General features: G+C 37.9%; 1 protein-coding gene across 1 annotated transcript; it reads left to right on the top strand.

Annotated features, from left to right (window-relative positions):
- The first annotated feature begins 272 nt into the window (after nt 1-272).
- IMPACT (impact RWD domain protein) lies at nt 273-19265 on the top strand. Its single transcript, XM_010192725.1, has 11 exons — nt 273-308; nt 988-1116; nt 1879-1931; nt 2865-2927; nt 5956-6041; nt 7645-7773; nt 8065-8162; nt 11882-11955; nt 14663-14753; nt 17170-17304; nt 19064-19265. Exons 1-11 carry the CDS (start codon nt 273-275, stop codon nt 19133-19135), a joined length of 966 nt encoding a protein of 321 aa, XP_010191027.1. The 3' UTR covers nt 19136-19265.
- Nucleotides 19266-21441: the final 2176 nt, after the last annotated feature.

Raw genomic sequence — 21441 nt, 5'->3', positions numbered from 1 at the left:
GCTGCGACAAGGTGGGTAAGCACGGCCAGCCTTGAGAGAACCAGAGCCAAGGGCCGGGGAAGGGCAAGGCAGGGAGGCCTACGGGAGCGCCTCACGCAGAAAAAGTACCAGGTACACAGACCCTTCGGCTTGGGCCAGGCGTCGCCAAGCTGGGCAATGGAAGGGCAAGCAGCTTCATCCCTACTACTGCGCAAACTCCCCCTTTCGGCGCATGTGCACATGGCCGTGCGCCGAGGAGCTGCCTGCGCTTTCCTTCCTCCCTTCAGGTACCGATGGCGGCGTGTGAGGCGGAAACGACCCAGCAGCAAGTGATCGGCGAGGAGGGTGGGGGGGGGCAGCGCCTGTGTGCTCAGGGTGTCACGGTCCCGCTGGGCCGAGGCGTCCTCGGGCAGGTAGTGGTGGCTTTAGGTGGCTTCTGGTGAACCCCGGCCCCTGTGAGGAACTTCCGTGCCCCTGGGCCGCGGTGCTGTCCGAGTGGCAGCGCGGTTGCGTCAGGCACCCACGGGTGATGGCACTCCCGCGCTGAAGAGCCATTCCGGGTGTGTGTTTTCTGAGTGGAAGGTGTCTGTCAAGACATTTTTCGGGAATTTGCCGAATAAATTTATTCGGTTTTAGAAAGAAGTAGTGTCAAGGCCTTGGGGGTCTTTCTCCTTGCTGAGGGGTGATCTAACCAGGAGCAGCACTAGTTGGGAGCTGCAGGAATGTGTTGCAGCTGCTCCATGGGACTTTGCTCACTTTGTCCCTCCTGAGATTTACAGGGTTATCCGTATAAATGCAAAAGCTGGTGTGTCTGTATGGAAGAACTAAGCAAAGTTTACTTCTGCTGTGGTGTGGGACTGGATCCCAAATATTTATCACCTTCTCGCCTACTGTGTCTTGTCATGTTTGTAAATAAGCTGTAGAAGGGCAAGACTTAAAACTGTGATTGGCACACAAGGTTGTGGGCTTTGCAGGATTTTGTTTATTTTTGCATAATGCTTGTTCTAGATTGATGAAATTGAAGCTCTTTCATCCATATATGGTGAAGATTGGTGTGTAGTTGATGAAGATGAAAAAATCTACTGCATTAAGATCAGTGATTGTCTGGATCAACCAAAATGGACCCTCTGTTTACAGGTATAGCGGCGTTAAGGAGTTTGGCACAGAATTTGCAGTTGGACTGATGCAGGCAAAATCTTGTGCCCACATGAAACCCTTTTAAATGGTGTTTGTTACCTACTCAGATTGATTAAGGAGCTTTTGAATTGGAATCTGTGATAGACTTTTCAATGCTTGTTCCTGCAACACATCGATGTGCTTGCGACATTTTCAGTAGTTACATGTCCTGATTCCACACCTGACAAAAACTGACTTCAGTGTTTTTCTCCAAAGACTACATTTTAAAATATTTTTTACATTGATTTTCTGTGTATGACACCTCAGTGGATCTGCTGCAATTGCTTCTCGTTTTACTTTCTGAAAAGTGTGGAGACAAAAAGAAATTTGGATTGACTTAGCTGTGTAGCTTGCTGTTTTATGTTTACAGAACTAAAACCAATAAGTTTACTTAGTGGAAGAAGCATTGAAGCATCTACTTACAGAACTGCAGTGCCACTTAAATAAATGTAGTAACCATGTGTGCAGCTTCTTTCACATTTCTTCTGCACTTTATTTTGCATGACAGAAAAATTACACCATGAATTATAATATATGTATACATTACCATTATTGGAATCCTAAATACAGATACTCAGGTTTTCTTGTCATTCTGTAATAACATAGCCATTTATTTTCTTCATTTGTAACACTGGTTGTAGTCCTAGTGCTCTGAGTCCGTCAGTAAAGCTCAGCTAGCTGAGAGGAGTAGTCCAGTGAACATTTATTTTGAATTTCTTTCAGGTGATTTTGCCACCAGGATATCCAACTGCAGAGCCACCTATTTATCAACTAAAGTGAGTGAAGTTTCTTACTGAGAGTTATTTTCTTTCAAAGATTTGTATTTATTTTTTAATTACCACTGTTACTTGTTTACAGTGTAAGTTGAAGTTTAGTTGACTCCTTGAATTAAACTATAGCAGGGATGGGGGATGTTTCAAGCAGGAGTCTTCCATTTTTTCTCCCAAGTTAGCCTCATGGAGCTTCCTATGACAGTTTGCTCTCTTCCCTCAACTCTAATTCTTGCAGCATTATTTTGTGGCAAGGCAGCAATTAGCCTGCGGAAATGTGGTATCTGCTGCTTGTTGTGCTGGACAGTGATGTCTCATTGCTTCCTTGAATGTACCCCTCTTGTCTGGACCCTTGTTTCAGATTGTAAGGCATGCTTTTCGCCTGAGCACTGACTCTTGTTGCAATGGAGCCGTGGCATACGCCATCTTCTTATTTTCCTTCCTGGCTCTTCCCTTGTCTCGTGACGTGTAAATGAGATGTGTAAGCCAGGTCCCCAATTTAGATGATAGAGGGACCTGCAGGGCATGACACACAGGTGTGATGCTTGAGGCAAAGTTTATATTTGAACACGAGAGTAGGAGGATACAGATGCAGAACTGAGGGATCATCCTAAATATAATCGATACTACGGTTCTGGAGAAGTCGGAAGGGTGAGTTAATAATACATAAAGTGACTCTGGAGTGACAACAGCCTACCATGAAAAACAAGTCCAGCTTTCTTACCTGAGGTAAGGAAAGGCAGCCCAAGTTAACCTTGAAGGAGAACTAGGTGATCATGTTTTTACCAAGATGTTTACAACTGGAATCTTGCTAAGTGGAAATGATTGACAATGTTTTATTTTCAAGGTGTTTATCGCAATTATTTAAACACAAATGTTTTTCAAGCTGTAGGAATCAGCATATGGGCACCATTTTAATTGTATTTCTTTTCATTCTAGTGCCCCTTGGCTTCGAGGACAAGATTATGCAGAACTAGCAAATAGCTTGGAAGAAATATATATGTAAGTTAGCGACTGTGGAATATAGTAAAAGGAGACAATCTATTTTCAGTTTCATGCCTTGGTCAATCTGTGCTTTTAGGTACCTGCATGAACTAGTAGTTGTGAGGTGATTGTACCAATGGCCATAAAACAGCAAGTTTCTTTAGTAAATCTGACAGTTAAAGATGCTATGTATTTACTAAGCATTTTGCAAGAACCGATTGTGTTAAACTCTGACAAGTTTCGTCAATATTGTTTAGACCTGCTGTTCTATAGGGACAGATGTCACCCTTTAGAATTGATGAGTTTTTATTTTGAATTTGTGCCATGAAGTATGAGACTCCTGACTTCTGCATCTATTCTGCAGTTGAACGTTGAACTGCAGCATGTGAAAACATCTGTTCGTGTCTTAGAGCATAAGTGGCAAAACAGTTTTTCTTAAAAGATAGCTAAGGGATAAGTAGGCTTTTAAAACGAATTAAACACATGTAGACTCTATTAACTAGAATCTATAGCATAGCGGACTGCTTATTATCACATTGTGCAGCTAACAACAGCTCATAATGAATGCATGACAATAAATGGCACATTTAGAAATACTCCAATTGTATGCTTTTAGATTGCTGTGAAATTGGCATAGTAAATGTAGTAGTTTTATATGGTTTATTTAATTCTTTCAGATCCCAAAGATAATATAAATGAAATGAAAATATGTAAGGAAGCAGAGTCATGCCCCAAATACTGAAATCTGAACATTTTGCATAAGAAATGTTTTTACTGCCATAAAATAAAGAGAGCACTTAGCTTGAATGAGGATTTTTTATGTGATTACTCAGTTACTTTGATTAACTGTGTTTGTTATCTAAATAAGCAACAGATAATTGAAGCAAGAAAAATGGAATTTAAAGTGTTAAAAATGCACAAGGATTTTAAGTGAAAACTTCTATGAGATCATATTAACCACATATATTCAGTGGAGCAAAAAGGACAGAGATTGTCCAAATTCATAGGATTTTCTGGAGTGTCTACCAGAGGTGGTTCCTTAACTGCCCTGAGCATCTGGAGGAATAGCATGGTTGTGAAGCACTTTTTTTTTTCCTTTCTTTTTTTTTCCCTCCTTCAGCAGTCTTGTAGCTTGTTAAATTGTGCTAGTCAGATCAGTCTCCTGCAGCTCTGTTCTGTCAGCTGCTGTTCTGAGCCCTCACTGGTTATTTTTGTTTGTTCAGCACATTATGAATGCATTTGTACTTTAGGTCATACATGTAATTTTAGACTATTTAAAAACTTTCTGGAGTCCTCACTGATGTGCACAATGTCTGTGAAAGCTTTTTATCTATCCAATGCCTTGTGCAGAATGTTTGTGAAAGCTTTTTATCCAGTGCCTAAATAGTTGTCAGGTAAACAGAGGTACTCTACATCATTTACAACATGTGTTTTACCAGGTTTCAAGTGCCTAGTGATCTAAATTGCTTAGTTCTGCAATCTGAACCAATATAAACTATACTGTCCGTTGCTGTCTGCTCAAGGAGGTGGGGAAAAAAGCAGATAATTAGAGATCACAAATGTGTTTTGGACATCCCAAAGTTCTTAGAAGTTAAAAATGTAGCAAATAGTTGGATTTTTTTTTTCCTCCAGATATTCTTCTTTTAAGACTTTTATTCAATACAAAGCTGTTTCATGACCTAGACACAAGTGTTAAGAAAAAAATAGCAGCACAGAAAAAGTAACCTTTGAGACTAAGTGTAATTTGTGAATAGGCAGAAACTGAAATTGGGGTATAGCTGAAGAAATTGCTGTTTACTTGCGCGCAAAGATAAATCTTACTCAATGTCTAATCTCTCTCAATCATTAAGACAAATATAGTTCTTCAGGTATTAAAGTAGTGCTTCTGTATGATAAGAAGCAGCATGAAATCAGGGCACTGAATTGTTCTGAAGTCTGCCCAGATTTTGAAGACAGAGCTACAATGTTATAAATTCCTTACTTTCACTTGAATATTTTTTTTCTTAAAACTTGTGTATTTGTTTGAATTTCTGATTGCATTCAGGAATAGTATACATTAAGCAAAACAAAAGTGTGAAAATGTAGTTCCGTCACTGATACGCACTTGTTTGGTGCCCCAGATGGTGGCAGTAAGAAGAAAATTAATGAGAAACCATGAGTTACCTACAGCTCTAAATCTTTAGTTTTGTTTTTGAGACGAACATGCACAGTTCATAAACATATTAAAATACACTTACAAAGACAACTTTTCAGTACCTTATTTTAAATATACTTTGGATTATGGGTCCTGCTGCACATTAACGCAGCGTTTCTTAACTCTTAATATGCATGTAAAAACCATGTCCATCCCACCCTCCTCCAGTACCTTGATACTCTCTCTGTCTAAGTACTCCCAGACCTAAATCCTCACCTCCCTGCCCTATAGGACTGCTTGTTACCCAAGCTCTAGCATATCAGTCCAACAGTCCACTGTGTCTACTGCCACTGATCTACTATCACAGTCCACTGAGATCAACCTCTGCTGTGTGTTCATTGACTGCTTGAGGGGGAAGAAAAGTGGGGCTGATCCAAGGAAGAGCCCCTAAACACGAAGGGAGAGAGTCCCCTACAGGCACAGAGCAGCTGAAGGAGTTCAACACTGACAGTATTATATTTTCTGTAGAGAAAACGAATCCAGAGCAAGCTCTAAGACTTAGTATCCTTTTGAAAATACTGAGGACTGTCCAACTTACTGTTCTCACAGCTGTTTGCTTTCTTTAGTGGCCAGAGTTTCTGTCAGTTGCCTGTTTCCCCCCAGCGTTGGTGCTTTTAATGTTAAAAAAAAAGAGGCAAGTCACAAAGGTTATATAGTGATGCAGATATCATGTGTTTCACCCAGGAAACTACTGAGACAGAACTTTTCACAAGCCTGTCTAAGCTTCTTATCTCACTAGATTATAATGTTCTATTTCTACCTGTCTGAATTCTCTATGTTGTTTTGTTATTTCACTCTCCAAGTGAAATCTGCAAAAAATATTCTTCATTCACTGTGAGTTTTAACTTCCAGACAGAACCTTGGTGAAAGTATACTTTATTTATGGGTGGAGAAGATACGAGAAGTTCTGATAGAAAAGGCACAGTCATCAGATCCAGGTACTTGGAAAGTACTTGAGTTTTTCAGTTTACTTCTTTTTCAACTGCAAACTAAGATTTCATTGCAATTTAAAACTTTGTGCTCGGTTTTGTATTGGATATAAATAACAGAAACCAACAGTATCCAGTGTCATGACTTAATGTTCTACAGTGATAGCTTCCCTGTATAAAATTCAGTAGGGAAAATAGGAAGGGGGGTGGCCTCATTGAACTACAACAAGGTCCTTAGTTCTCTCGGGAATTAAATTACTTGCAGGAAAGCAGAGTGCTGCATACAGGTACATTATGTATTGTCCTCCGTTCTGCAGAGGAGTCATCCATATCAGTAATTAATTTCTGGTGTTGGGTGCACTCTTGGAGGATTGGAATGAGCATCAAGAGAAGATAAACTGAAGTGAAATATGCAGACAAATGACTCAAGTATTCCATTTTAATTGTATTTTGCTATATTGAGATGAGAAGCACATCATCACTAGAGTTGCAGCAGTTCTTCTGCTGTTACTCTTATAGTGATAGAGCTTTTGTAAATTCACAGGTTTTTTTACAAAAAGTGGTGAGGTTTTAGGAAAATGAAGTATTTTTCTAAGTCATTAATGTTAGCTTAGTCTTGCAAGGAATGAAAGACTAAATAGGAAAAAAAATTGTATTTTCAGTGCTTCTTCATGATAAGGTCTAGTTTTAGTCTTTCAATAAACTATTCATTTTGTTGCTACGTAACAGACATTTTAAAAGTAATTTTTTCATTGTCATGGCTAAAGGAGTGGGTACTGAGAAGTGAAAATTTTACTGACTATTGGGAATTTGTTGGTTATTGACAGCAACCTCGTGGCTTCTACTTAATACGTCTGAGGATTTTTCTAGGCCTCTTGAACATGCTGTATCACCCCCCCTCTTTTTACTCAAGATACCTTTGTTATAAAAACTGTTATCATCACCACATCATGGGCCCTCCAAACAGGAAATTAGATTATGATACAGTAACTTGTCTATATGGTAGAGTCCCTCTAAATCCAGTTGCCAAAACGCTAACTGTGTGTGATACTTACTCCTGCTATTGAGTACTATTTTTTGTATGTCCTATGCATGAAGAAAAATACGATTTTGGGAATCCCAGACTGCTTGAAACATGCCTAGAAAGATGTTTCAAATATAATGATTTTATAACCTCAGAAAGTACACTGAACACCAGCTCTACATTTTTCCTCAAATGACCCATAAATGGCTGGAGTTCTTGTAAAACATCAGATTAATTTGATCTCTGAATTCAGATTAAATTCATGGTAGCATTGTACATCTTTAATGGAAATGGTAAACATTATTGTTCTTTTCTTAGAAGTACTGTTACCTAGTATTGAAACAGAAGACTATTCAAGGATCCCATAGCACGAGTACTGTATTCCTAATTCTAGGCAAGATTTTTAGTTAATACTGGACTAAGAATTTCTGGATTTTGTTGTAATTAATGTTACTATTCTGCATTTCGTAATTCTTAGTGGCAAACTGATTTGAACTGAAAATACCAGATTTTTTAATAAAAATAATTAGAAATTTTATTTTGTCTTGCAAAATTGTATAATAAATTGCACTACTTGTATCTTAATAGAACCAGATATTAAGAAATCCAGTGAAGAAGTTGATGAAGATGATGGAGATGATTTTCTCTTAGACTATCAGCCCACTAAGGAAGATCCAATTAAAATGTTAAATTACATTACATCTGAAAGTCAAGAAGGTAAAAAATATACCCTTGTTAATTCTGATGAAATAATTTAGAACAGGGAGGCCTTAAGATTCTGGTTTTCTACTCAGCTTTTGAGTAAAATTAATAACATGGAAACGATAATAAAGATTGATAAGAATTGTAAAAAAAACCCACCCTATTTTTGGTAGTTCTGAATGTCATCTGGTGGACTTCACTTTAACAGATCCCTTTTTTAAAGGTGAGATGTTCTTTACTTATATAGCTATATACATTGTGTCAGTACCCTTAAAAGAAAACAAACACTTCCTTGTTTGTGATCAGTAGATGAAGAGGTGCAACCCATACATCATGGAAACCCAATCACAGATCGAAGGAGTACTTTCCAAGCACATCTGGCTCCTGTGGTGACACCCAGACAAGTTAGTAGAGATGAATTCTACTCTTTTTATAGGTACTTTGAGCTTAACAAAATATTACTATAATACTTGGGAGTAGCCGAATGTGTCTGTCTGTCTTTGCATTTTTGTGTGCTAATATTGCCTGAGTAGCAGTTTCTCACTTTCACTATCAACTAAATAGCTCTAAATATCAGCTCTGCAGTGCTTCCTGCTACTCTTTACCACTAAGTACCTTAGATGTAAGAGAATAAGAACATTGAAATTTTACTTTTGGATGTTGGTAGATTTATCATAAGATATTTGGAAGCTACTCAGTCTACCACGTATTACTTGGAAAATTAATTCAAATGAGTTTGTAAATGTTTTCAGTCCTTCAGAAAGGAATTCTATTGAAAAATACACTTGCATAATGCATAAATAAATCTTTATTGAGACCTAAGTGAGAGGGGTAAGCACACTTCTAGAGTTGTGTTTGCTTACAACTAGAAAAAATGTCTGCACTAGGTCCTGTCTCTTACTGGAATTATCAGTGAATGTAGACCTAGACAGAGTGCTAGAAAAGGGCAGCTACATTTTGTTTCCCATCATGCTTCCCCTCTTTCAGCAGTATAACAAGGTAAAGAAAGTATCCTCATGTTTAATATTTAATATAGCATTTCCCTTTGTTCTTTTATACAATTCTGGCTTTTATTTTAAGAATTTTTGGTAAGAGGTCTTGTCAAATGCTTTTTGAAATGCCAGGTAAGGTACACACTTAGTAAAAGAATGTTGACAGATTGACTGGGTTTTGAGGCATATTTCCCTATACAAAAGCTGTAGCATTTTAAGCTGTCTGTGGTTTTTTGGGTTTTGCTTCCCCCTTGTTAGTTTGCCTGGTATGGATATATGACTTGTTGGTCATTAGTTCCCTGCATCCTTCCAGGGGTACTTTTGAGATGTTGGTACTGCATCAATCACCTTCTGCTGCAGAAGCAGTTTTAATGGGTAGGTTAGATACTTTAGCTATAGTTCTGCAGCTTCATACTCCAATTCCCTTTAAACATTTTAGACAAAAAATGCCTAAGTCAAAAATGTCCAGTGCTTTTCACATTTATCTCATCAGCTCTCCTATTATCTATCTGGATACAACTTCACCTTTTTTGAACACACCTTCAGCTTTTTCAAGCTATTCTTTTACTGCTTGCAAAGTGAAAGCAGTTTTATTCATTACATTAGTGTGGAATAACTCAGTGTTTTAAAATAGTCAGTATATTACAATTTTTATTAAAATAGCACTGCACTTCAGAGGCTTTCTTAGCTGTATGAACTGTGTTGCTTTATAAAGGGAAGAAATTGGAATAATTGGCATAATGCCCGTCTCTCATTTTAAAAATCTTTTGCTCTTTGATCATGATTTAGGAGTAAGATTGTTCCTACTTATGAGGAAGTCTATACCCACAGACTTGGGTTTCCAAAAAGGCAGTCTGTATCAAGAAATAGTACTAATTTAAAGCGGGTTAGTAATTTCCCTTTTGCATGCAAAGACTTTTTGAATTTCTTCTTTTATGGCTTAATTTTTTAAGACAGCATATACTCAATAAAACTAGGAATTTCCAGTCAAGACTTATTGGTACGTGGTTAGTATAAACATAGAGCAATTCCCCAAGTGTCCAATCCATCTTATTTCACAGAGTCTTGCTGTACAGTGTGAGGTGATTGGTCTTCAGACTGCAGGGAAGCTTTACTGTGCTCTGGACTCACTTTTCTGAAAGAAAGCCAAAAGAGGTGAGGAATGGGGTGAACACTGCACCTGTAGTGAAAGCTAGCTTCTTTAGCAGCTGAAGAGATTAGTATGTGCCATAATACTTTATCTGCGTAATCTATATGCAGCAATGATATTGATCGATATTTTAAAACAGTATACAGATTGCTGTGTAAATTGCTTTATCAGGTATTTCTAATTCTGAAACTTTAACTTGTAATACAGAATCATGGAATCACAGAATGGTTTGGGTTGGAAGGGACCTTAAAGATCATCCAGTCTGACCCCCTTGCCATGGGCAGGGACACTTCCTACCAGACCAGGCTGGCCAAAGCCCCATCCAACCTGGCCTTATATAATTTTCAATAATGATAGCCAGAGTAATACCATAGTTACTTATGTAACAGAATATATTACTGTAAACCATATGGGGCTAAGGAAGTGACAGGCATATTTCAGGTAGCAGGGTATATTTGGTGCCATTACTTTTCCTTGTCTCAATTTGGCTTATTCTAACCTTTAAAATGTGTGTCATTCTTGGACTTGGCATTGATTTAGTAAGGTGGGACTAAGAACTGATCTGTTGTTTAAGCCTCATGTGTCTTTTATGACCAGGTGCCTCATTGACATGTAGAGAACTGCATCCCGTAATTCCCTAAAGCAAGAAGAATAGAAAGAGGAACGGGAGAGGAAAAAAAAGGCTCAGGAGCTACAATAGGAAAAATTATCAACGATTCCCTAGTTGTAAGATGTCTGTCTTGGGGGTTCATTGCTGATACAGACACATAATGAATCTTTAAAGTAAGTTTTTTAGGAGCCCAGTAGCTGACAAATCAGTAATGTCAGAGGTTATGATAACTTCATGTACTTTGTACCCTAAGTCTGTGTATTTGAAATATTTTTATGAAAGTCTATTAAGTAATACAAGTTGTCTTTCTTCAGTGTTCCCCTCTAGGGGAAAATAAAGGAGAAAACAGGTGTCTGAAGCAATGTTCTCCATTAGTAAGAGTTTTTTCATTGAGGTATCCTATATTTGAGGTGATTTTTATAAGTTGAATTTCTTGCAGGAGAATTGGAAATAGCACAGTATAGCTAAGACATATTAAATATGTATATTGATAACTCCTCAGAGACATTTTTCTCTGGAGTGGAAGGCAATTTACTTGCCAAACATGTTTTCCTAAGCTTTCTCAACTTCAGTAATGTTTTGCTGAAAGTCATATTAATTTTGTATTATGTACTAAAACAATGTCTTGATCAAAGCTCTCCTGTTTGCTAGACCAAATTGGAAAGAGTCGAAGAATTGCTAGCTTGTTTAATCAGTAACAGAAGATGAACTGATACTGATAAATGATTTGAATTTGCTACTTCTTAAGAGCAGGGAGATGCAAATGGTGAGAATGTCTGTTCTGGGGGAAGATACTCAACACTTTGAGACCCATGATGGAACTCTCGTTTTTAATTATTCTTTCTGTGAAATGGAAACTGGGGGAAAAAAGGGTATCTTTGAAGAAAAAGGAAAAACTCAAAATAAAATAGAATGTAGTAGGGCTTTTTAAACACCCCATGTTTTTGTGAAATAGGTAAAAGCGGCGTGTAATGGGAAAACGTATGTCAAGTTGTGTTATATTGCAGCTTAGTGTTATTGTTGAAAAATGTAAGCAGGTATAATTGATACTTAATGCTGATTAAAAATGTTTACTAGTTCTTACTGTCTCTCTTGTTTAGTAAAGTGATTTGACACTTCTACGTCTTAAGCAACAACGTGAATGTGCACAATGTATGAATTCAAGTAACAGCTGTTTTCAGTATCCCAGAAAAATTATTTGAAATTAGCATGAGGGTACTTAGAAGCTTCTTCTTGAGTTATCACACTGAATGTTTAATTCACTTTATGTTAAAGTGCAGAACTGTTGAGATGTTGTTTAACAGTGATATTGAGATGGTGTATATGAAATCCCATTATAAAGTGAAGGTTATTTCTGTTTGTTTTTTACAGGTAAAGAAAGTTCTTGAAAAATTGTATGAGAATAAGAAAATTGCAAGTGCTACTCACAACATATATGCCTACAGGTGAGAGATGAAATGATATTTTTTCAGCATTCTTTGACGAATGCATGCAGGACATGAGAAAAGTAAAAACCATCAAATTGCTATTAAATCTCTATGGAAGCAGGTTTCTTGTTTGTGTGATAAAGGTTTATTTTGAATTTGAGATCAAGAAAGTAGAACATACAGTAGGAATTATGTTAAGATTGTAAAGCAGCATTGGGAACAAAAAGAAGACTAGAAGTAGATTTGAACATGTGGTGTTATACTTTGTATAGTATGCGTGAGCATGGAAATGCTACATCATCCTGAACTGAATGTGTTTTTACTTGGGCAAAGTAAACTTTTTCACCCCCAACTTTGTATTTAGAAATAGCTTAAAAATTTTAGTTGAAATAAGAGTTGAAACAGAAGCCTGATGCAGACATCTGGCATATGAAATTACAGCTGAAACATGAGAAACAGGTAAAAATTAGTTTGGCAGTGGTCTGTTTCTGGCAGCTTTTGTGAACATAGATTATGTGAAATGGATTGGTCTCAGTCCAGATAGTGAGGCGGGTTTTCTGATGAATGCAAGAGACAGTAAAAGGAGCCCCTTTCATTACTGGAGGAACTAGTAATCTGAAAAAGCATGTATAGGCTCTTGTCCATTCGAGCCTGTCATGGTATGATCATTAACACAAAATGAGAGCAAGTGAAAGCTTACTTTACCAAAACATGGACCTAAGTAAAAGATATCTGTAAAGAACGGATTTCTGTTGTTGATTATGATGATGATCTGGCCTCTTTCACTCATACTATCTAAATACACTTGAAAAAAGCAACAGAAACTTACTTATAGAATCATAGAATGTATTGGGTTGGAAGGGACCTTTAAAGATCATCTGGTCCAACCCCCCTGCAGTAAGCAGGGACACTGTTACCAGATCAGGTTGCTCAGAGCCCCATCAAGCCTGACTTGACTATCTTCAGGGATGGTCACCACCTCTCTGGGCAACCTCTTCCAGTGATCTATCACCCTCATATTGAAGAACATTTTCCTAATATCCAACCTAAATCTACCCTTTTCTAGTTTAAAACCATTACCCCTCATCCTATCGGTACACGCCCTAGTGAACAGCTCTTCCCCAGATTTCCTATAGGCACCTTTCAGGTACTGGAAGGTCACCATAAGGAGCCTTCTGTTCTCCAGGCCGAGCAACTCTTAGCCTGTCTTTGTAGGAGAGGTGATCAAGCCCTTTGATCATCTTTGTGGGCCTCCTCTGCATACACTCCAGCACTTCAATGTCCTTTTATTGTTGGAGACTCCAAAGCTGGATGCAGTACTCCAGGTGAGGTCTCACCAGAGCAGAGTAGAGGGGCAGAATCACCTCCCTCAATCTGCTGGCCACGCTTTTGATGCAGCCCAGGATGTGGTTGACCTTCTGGGCTGAAGATGCACATTGGTGGCTCATGTCTAGCTTCTCATCTACCAGGACCCCTAAGTCCTCTTCCTCAGGGCTGCTTTCCAGCACATCGTTTCCTAGCCTGTATTGGTAATGAGGATTGCCCCTACCCAGGTGCCATGACCCTGCACTTGGCCTTGAACCTCATGAGGTTTACCTGGGCCCACTTCTCCAGCTTGTCCAGGTCAGGTTATTGCTTCATAGTTGTCATCTAGTACTACAGGCCTCCTTGTCATTGTGTCACATGTGTATTAACTAAGTTCGGAAGTTATGAAATAATTGGTAACAAGCAATAGACCTCTGAGCATTACCTGGAAACCTAAACCTGTCCTTTATATGAAACAGTACACCCCAAAGTTTCCTGGAGTGCTCCCTGAGGAAGGAGATGGCATGGAGAATCTGAAGGTGAATTTCAGTAATTGTTTCACACTTCTGCTGAAATATAAAACTAATTATTCATAATATTTTTGTCCAAGTTCTTCCATTGTGTGGGCGTGTACCGTAATTTGAACCTGTATCTGATAGAGTTGGTTTCAGCTAGGCCTAATTATTAGGCTAAAAACCTAAGAATTTTTCCTAGTGGGGACTTCATACTGGTTATGAGTCTGGAGTTAACCTGAAGTAGCTAAAGTCTATGTAAAAGCTTGTTCTACTGTACAGTACTGTATTTGTGGTTTACCCTAAGCCTCATCCTGTTTTCATGTAAATGTCCTTAGCAGAGAAGTAGAACTGATACACATGCATATGAACAATCCCTGAGACTTTGTTAGTCATGCAAAAGCATAGAATTGTCTAGGTTGGAAAAGACCTTTGAGATCATCGAGTCCTACCATTATTCTAGCCCTGCCAAGTCCACCACTAAACCGTGTCCCTAAACTGCCACACCTACATGTATTTTAAATACCTCCAGGAAGGTGACTCCACCACTTCCCTGGGCAGTCTGTTCCAGTGCTTGACAGCCCTTTTGGTGAAAAATATTTTCCTAATATCTATTCTTAACCCGCTCCTGGCACAACTTGAGGCCGTTTCCTCTTGTCCTATCACTTGTTACCTGGGAGAAGAGACTGTCACCCACCTCACTACCACCTTTTCTGAAGTGGTTGTAGAGTGCAGTAAGGTCTCCTCTGAGCCTCCTTTTCTCCAGGTGAAACAATCCCAGTTCTCTGAGCTGCTCCTCGTAAGACTTGTACTCCAGACCCTTCGCTGGCTTTGTTAGTTGACTGACATTTTTTGAAGCTATTTTATGTTCTTTTTTTGTTTCTTTTTTTTTTTTTGCTCTTTTTAAGAATATACTGCGAAGATAAGCAGACGTTCTTACAGGATTGTGAAGATGATGGGGAGACAGCAGCAGGTGGACGTCTTCTTCATCTTATGCAGGTTAAAGAAATCAATCTTTGAGTTCTGGAAGTCTTGAACAGGTTTTAAAAATCACTAGGAAGTAAATAAAATTGTAGAAGATTACTTTAGTTCTTGCTGTGCTCTTAGCCCAATAGATGATTACTTTCTTAAAGGAAAAAGAAAAAACACAGGCTGTTGCATGTATGTAGTAGATTGGGATTTCCAAGTCTTGGATCATAGAAACAACTACTGTTTCATAGTTGGTAGTAATAGTTTGAATGGTTTAAAAGAGTTTTGATTCCTCTGCTTACTGTGTGCTGTAAGGTATATAGGAAATTAAGACTGGAAGAAGCTGATTGACAGATTTTCACAGCTGACCTCTACACAGCCTTTCATTCAATTTCCTCAAATATTTGCAATAAAAAGACACTTATATTTGAACTTGCAGAGTAGAGCTTCAAATCCAAAAGGTAGTGGGAGTAAAGGCGTTGTTTTGATCATTTAATCTGTTTCTTTTGTGTTGTTTCCAGTTCTGGGTCATTAACATGCTATAAAAATCCAGTTTAGAAAGTGGTATGAATTTTCCCCTTTCAAATGTGAACGTATCTGAGTCATACAAATCATTCTCCATCTGTAATTCTGGTTACTGGGAATATTTTTGTTTTGGAAGAGTACTGCTGTAGGGATCAGAAAAGTGCAGTTTTTACCTGTAGGAAAAGGTGGGCAGATTTCTCGGTGTTCATAGGTCTAATAGTTTGTGTTATAAGCATTTATGACATGATATGGGCATGAAAATCAGGTGGTTTAATACACTTATTGTTGCTGTACTTCTAGTTCTTCTTTTGCAATAGAAATCTTATCTCATTTCAGATAAACCTAGCACTTCAGTCAAGATAGCACTTTCCGGTTACAAGAAACTGTATTTTAGATTAACTCTTTTGAACCTAAAGTTGGAGTTAAAAAATTTCCCAACTATGTCTGGCATCCTGTTTACTGTGAACAGTTGGTATACGTAGACTTTATGACCAATGTGAAAATGTAGAGTCAAAAATGCATGCCACAAAACCTGCCTCAATCCTTCTTTTCATTTAAAAATTCTAAAAATGGTTCTGGTTTCACAAACAATGATAGAATCTTCTGATAGTATGATTCAATTTATGAAAAAATATATATTTTTCTCTTTAATAGAGATGATGAATGGTTAACGTGGTTTATTGGTAGGTAGGTCTTAAGGGATTTTTCTCACCTCCACTGAACTACCCTGGTATCTTGCAGACCACGGTGTTTTTGCTCAGCCTTATGCAAATAAAGCTGCATTTGCTCTGTCTGGCCCCAAGCCATCTGTATGCATTAGTGTAGTACTGTGCAGGACTTGAGGAAAAGCTGTTTCTAAGTGAGGACCTTCCACAAAGATTTCAGATGCCTTCGTTTGAGGGACAAATTCAGGATCGTCGTCACTAATCATGCAAGACTTATTTGAGCAAAAATGCTGGCTAGTGATTGTCATCACGCATTTCCATGCAGTAATGTATGTCTTATATTTTGACAAGAAGTGTGTTTCTCTCTAATACTTAGTCCATCTTGAGGACAGAATTTTCCTGTAAGGCACGTTTTCAAATCTAGTCGAATCATGTTTAGATTTTGTGAAAAGTAAAGCTGTTGAATACCTTCTGTGTTTCTTGCCTTTTGTTGCAGTAAAAGAAATCACTTCTTAACTCTCTGCTTGATTTTGTTACAGTCTCAAATGGTCCTTAAATCACCTTAAAAAGGTCATTTAGTTCCTTTCAATCCTAATTGCTGATACGATTATTTCATGTCGTGTGAACTTTATAGATGCCTTTTTGAATTCAGAAAACAACTGCTTGGTTGTAAGGGACTAAGACTCAAACCTGGAAAATGCAAAGGTTTTTGTGTATTATCCTGGTGCTGTTGCTAAGTCCTGCACGTGGCAACAGTACTAGCTTATGGCATTTTAGGTATCCATATGTATAATGCCTGTCCCCTGGATGTTACTAGCCTCATCCACCAAAGCTTCCAAAAATATGGATAGACAATCTTAGTAACAGAAGTTCTCTGGAAATAATAATTCATCATATGAAAGAATAATAAATGTAACTTGGTAATTTTCCCTTTAAGTAATGCATGAAGCTTTTGAGACATGGATGAGCAACTCTAGTGCACATGAGAGAGCTTTGTGCCCTTTCTGAGGGATACATTGACTCATTTTACTTTCAGTTTACCTTTGAGTAGGAGTTTGGAGAGGGAAACTTACCACAACTGCTGACTTGTCTTTATTTTTTACCCTCTGATAACATGTGTGACCCAGACCTGACTGTAAGTTCTTAATAAAAGTGCAAGATAGTAGACTTTTTCTGTGTTTAAAGTAGGTGTCAACCGTAAAACTAGTTCAAGTGAAAATGAACTTTTCTTTCTTTCTTTTTTCATTTTTAAACAGATTTTGAACGTCCACAATGTGTTAGTTGTGGTATCCCGCTGGTATGGAGGTATTCTCTTAGGACCAGATCGTTTTAAACATATAAACAATTGTGCAAGAAATGTCCTTGTGGAGTACAACTATGTACATTCAGTGGTAAGTTTCTGCCACTCGGAATGAAGGCAGTTGTATGTGAACGTGTGTTATTTGTCACGGTTAAATGAAGCAAAGTAATGCTACCTGTGGCATCCGCTGGTTGCTTTGATACACTGATAGTGTGCAAAGATTCCCGAAAAATTGCCAAAGAAGTTAGTGACCTGGTTTGTACGTGTGAGGTGTGCAATAGAAGGGTGGCAGATGTTGAGGGCATTGGTCCAGAACACAAATTCGGGGGTTGAGGGTGGATGGGAAGGGGTAATGCTTCTTTCTGTGTGCTCAGAAAACTGGAAGCTGCTGCTTTTCATGCTTACCTGTGCCACCAATTCAGGTGCATAGGCAGACTGAGCTTGGCAATCACTGTAACTAGTGGGCATTTTAAAAAGTGAAAGCTTTATTAAACCCAAAACAATTTTCGATATTTTAGATGATAGACACCATTTAAAAAAAATCTAGACTAGGAGAATTTAAATAAAGTGACATTAATTGTTCCAGAAAAGATTACGGGAAAATGTTTCAAGGGAGCTTAAACAATTCTGGAGACATTTCCAAATGTCTTTAAATGGCATTTTGCTTCTTAAGGGACTTGGGCCATTTAATCATGTAATATTCTTGTTATTCAACTTTTTTTTTTCTTCAACCTCAGAACAGCATATTAGATATGTCTATATACATTATAGAATGTAATTGCTAACAATAGAAAGTTTAAAGCAGTAGGAAATAATTACTAATGGGTATTTGAAAAAATATGCAACTGTCAGCTTTCTATTTTGTAGGAAAGTACGATTGCTACGGCTGACAGCTGAGCGTTCTTCCCCATTCCTTCCCACGCAATTTTCAGTTATTTGGTTTTTGCATTTTAGAAATGCTTGCATATACTTATTGATGTAATGTTCTTATTTGAGTGTGTTGTTCATAAAAATGAAAGCTCTGACAAGATTTTTAATCAGTTACCCTCAAGACAAGCTTTAGTACCAAAAATGACTTACTGTTACCAGTGTCCATCAGAATAATAACAGATGGAACTTATGGTAATCATTATTCTAGTACTATAGATGTGACTTTTGGAAAAAATATTCTTTTAGCTAACTTTCTTCAGAGTAGCAGAGTTCAAACATGCTGTTAAGAGACCGTTTCCCTCCCATGTGTGAGAGGTAGAAGGGAGGAGGTTAAGATGTCCCAGATCCTGTCAGATGTAGTGGCAGATTCCTTCACTGTTTTGGGGAGTGCTTGTGATGAATGCCTACTGAAGAAAAGTCTTGTTTTTGAGAACTGGGAGTCAGAGTAAGCTGTGGGTTACAATATTGATCCAGCAAGACTGGCAAAATTCGGGTTTTCCCAGTGAAGGCCTGTTTCACTTAGGGAAGTGGTTTTAATGTACTAGTGTACAGTATATCTCTTGATAAGGCTGCATCCACACCAGAAGCAGTTTTGCAGTACAGTGTAGACTTACTCCTGTACTGGTAACCTCTTCCTTCAGTGAGAATGGCTTAGATTATTTTTATGTTATATGCTTCTATTGGCATACCTGTATCTATAATTTTGTCATTGCTGTAGGCAGAAGTTTCTTAATAGCAAGGTAAGCAGACAAATTAATGAAACAGATGTTAAATATTATACAGTTCAAAACTTTTGTAAATCACAGTGAACGATGAACACTGTTCATATTAGAAATAATTCTTTTGGGTGACCTTGAGAGAATACTCACTGTATATAAAAGTGTTGATTAAATTTTGAAATGCTTGTTTTTTCATTTCAGGAAGAGTCATCTAAACAAGCAGGAAAGAACAAAAAGATAAGGAAGGACAACAAGAAGAGAACAGAACACTAATTTATTTTTAAAATCTATGAAAGATTATTTTGCACATATTTGTACAAAGAAAACATGGACATTATTGCCTTATCCAATACAACAGATTTTGTATTCAAAAGAGAATTCAGTAAAGCTATACATATATTTTCATCTTGTTGTGTGATTTCTTCTGCTGTTGTGAAGTAGAGCTTAAACACAAGTTTTCTGTATTCTTACACATCCTTGCTTTGAGGACATTGTAACATCTGGAACTATTTCCCCATCTCACCCTCTCTACCCAATGATGGTTAACTTATTTAAAATGTGGATTACTTATCTTCTGCATTCCTGGGCTGGCACTCAAACAGGTCATAGTCTTGCACTTTCTGGGCCATACAAGTATTTCTTGTTCATAGTTTGTCTGTATTAACTTAAGTATTCCAAAGTTTCTGTTGCTTTTATGAAAATTTGAAGTCATAGCAATTGCTTAATATGAGGTGAGTTGTGAGATGTTCTGCTACAGCTATCTAGGATTCAGTTCCACACGTGGTAATGCATGTATTTTTTCCTAAAGACGATTCTTTAAGCTTGAATGCTCAAAATCAACAAGTGATTCTGAAGGTCTAAGCTTTGGGTGTTTCATCTGAGGTATGTGAAAACTAGGTGTCCGATTATTATTATCTTTTTAAATTACTACTGTTGTTTTTTCAGAAAGTACTGGTCCTTGTCCCCAGGAACCTCATGTTTCAGTGTTGTGTGTTAGCAAAAACAAAAACCCCAAGATGGAAGAAACAAGTTTTTGATAACCACTTGCTCCATAAATGAATAAATAGACCATATAGGTCATCCAGTCAGTGAGCAGAATTAATCCCCTGTCCTTTCAAATGGCTGGAAAGAGACCACCAAATGGGAAGCGTGTATTGTCATGCTATTTCTTTCATGCTATTTCTTTCAAGGGGGAACACGATGTGAGGGCTAGCTGTCCTGTGGACACTTTTTGTTAGAGAAGTTGCATTCTCTTCCTGTTTTTGTTTCTAAGCATTTCCTAACTTTAAACTTCCTTTATTCTAAGAACAAGTTTTCATGCAGGTTTCCAGAACACTTTTGCAGTGCAAGGTTTTGTCCTTTCCTTTGAGAGTGATGCCTCAGCACCTCATGGCCTAAAGAACCTGTGATTCTTGCTCTTTGCTTACTGGCTGTGCTTCAAGGAGGCTGTATCCTATCACTTGATTAAATGTAATTGTTTCTGCTTTGTAATTCAGAAACAGAGCAGCAGTGGTCATTATGTTGTGTCAGGATTAAAAATCTAGCACTGATACAGCAGTTGAAGTCCTTGAGATGTGTCAAAAGCATTTTCACAAACGAAAAGAAGAAAAAGTGAAATTATACTTCATACTATTTGTGGAAGTTGCAAGTTCCTGTATTCTAAACTTGGATAGACTGGTATCTCTGGTGAAATTTGCGAGTGCTGAAATACATTCTTGTGAAGCGTGTTATTCTGAAGCCAGTGTATTGCTTTTGCATGGACTGGAAGTACTGACACTTCTTGTCTCTGAACTATAGTAATTTTAGATTAGTATTCCTTTATTAATTTAAAAATGTGAAGAGAACAGAATAGACAACTACTTGTAACCACAGAATCACAGAATATTCGGAGTTGAAAGGGACCTCAAAAGATCATCCAGTCCAACTCCCCTGCCAGAGCAGGATCACCCAGACCAGGTCACACAGGAACGCGTCCAGGCAGTTTTGAATGTGTCCAGAGAAGGAGACTCCACAACCTCTCTGGGCAGCCTGTTCCAGTGCTCTGTCACCCTCACAGGAAAGAAGTTTTTCCTTACATTCAGGTTGAACCTCCTATGCTCCAGCTTGCTCCAGTAATCATAATGACCCTGTCATTTTGATAACAACCATTTAGTTTTTATGTTGCTGACATAATTTAAAAGCCATCAGTGGGCATGGTAAAGTTAGATAACAGTTGGACTTCATGATCTTAAAGGTCTTTTCCAACCATAACAATTCCATGATTCTATGACACAAGTACTTTTTTATTTTGGGGTAAGGTTTTCAGATATTAACAGAGAAGTTGTAGCCTTCAGTAAGAGTCTATGCAGAAAAGAGAGATTTGCTTTTTCTGTTAGGTATGTGTCACTGTTTTTGCAGGTTTCTGTGGTTAAAAGTTAAGCAGAATCAACAAAAGTACACTTGAAGGTGGGGAAAAAAAAGGGTTTTTTCCCTCGTGTTATCTGAAGTGTGGTGACAGGAGATCTGCTTTAGATTTGGCACAGCTTTCTCCCCTACCAGGGAACAAGGGTTGGATCAACGTTTGCTTTTGACTAAGTTGA

This window comes from Mesitornis unicolor, unplaced genomic scaffold, assembly GCF_000695765.1.
Source record: "Mesitornis unicolor isolate BGI_N332 unplaced genomic scaffold, ASM69576v1 scaffold2679, whole genome shotgun sequence".
Lineage (NCBI taxonomy): Eukaryota > Metazoa > Chordata > Aves > Mesitornithiformes > Mesitornithidae > Mesitornis > Mesitornis unicolor.
The sequence above is the reverse complement of the archived record's forward strand: the minus strand, read 5'-3'. Positions and strand labels throughout refer to the sequence as shown.

Coding starts and splice junctions, on each gene's coding strand:
- IMPACT (XM_010192725.1), top strand. CDS start 273: ATGGCGGCGTGTGAGGCGGAAACGACCCAGCAGCAA. Junction 309..987: donor CGGAAACGACCCAGCAGCAA/GTGATCGGCGAG, acceptor TGCTTGTTCTAG/ATTGATGAAATTGAAGCTCT. Junction 6,042..7,644: donor GGCACAGTCATCAGATCCAG/GTACTTGGAAAG, acceptor GTATCTTAATAG/AACCAGATATTAAGAAATCC.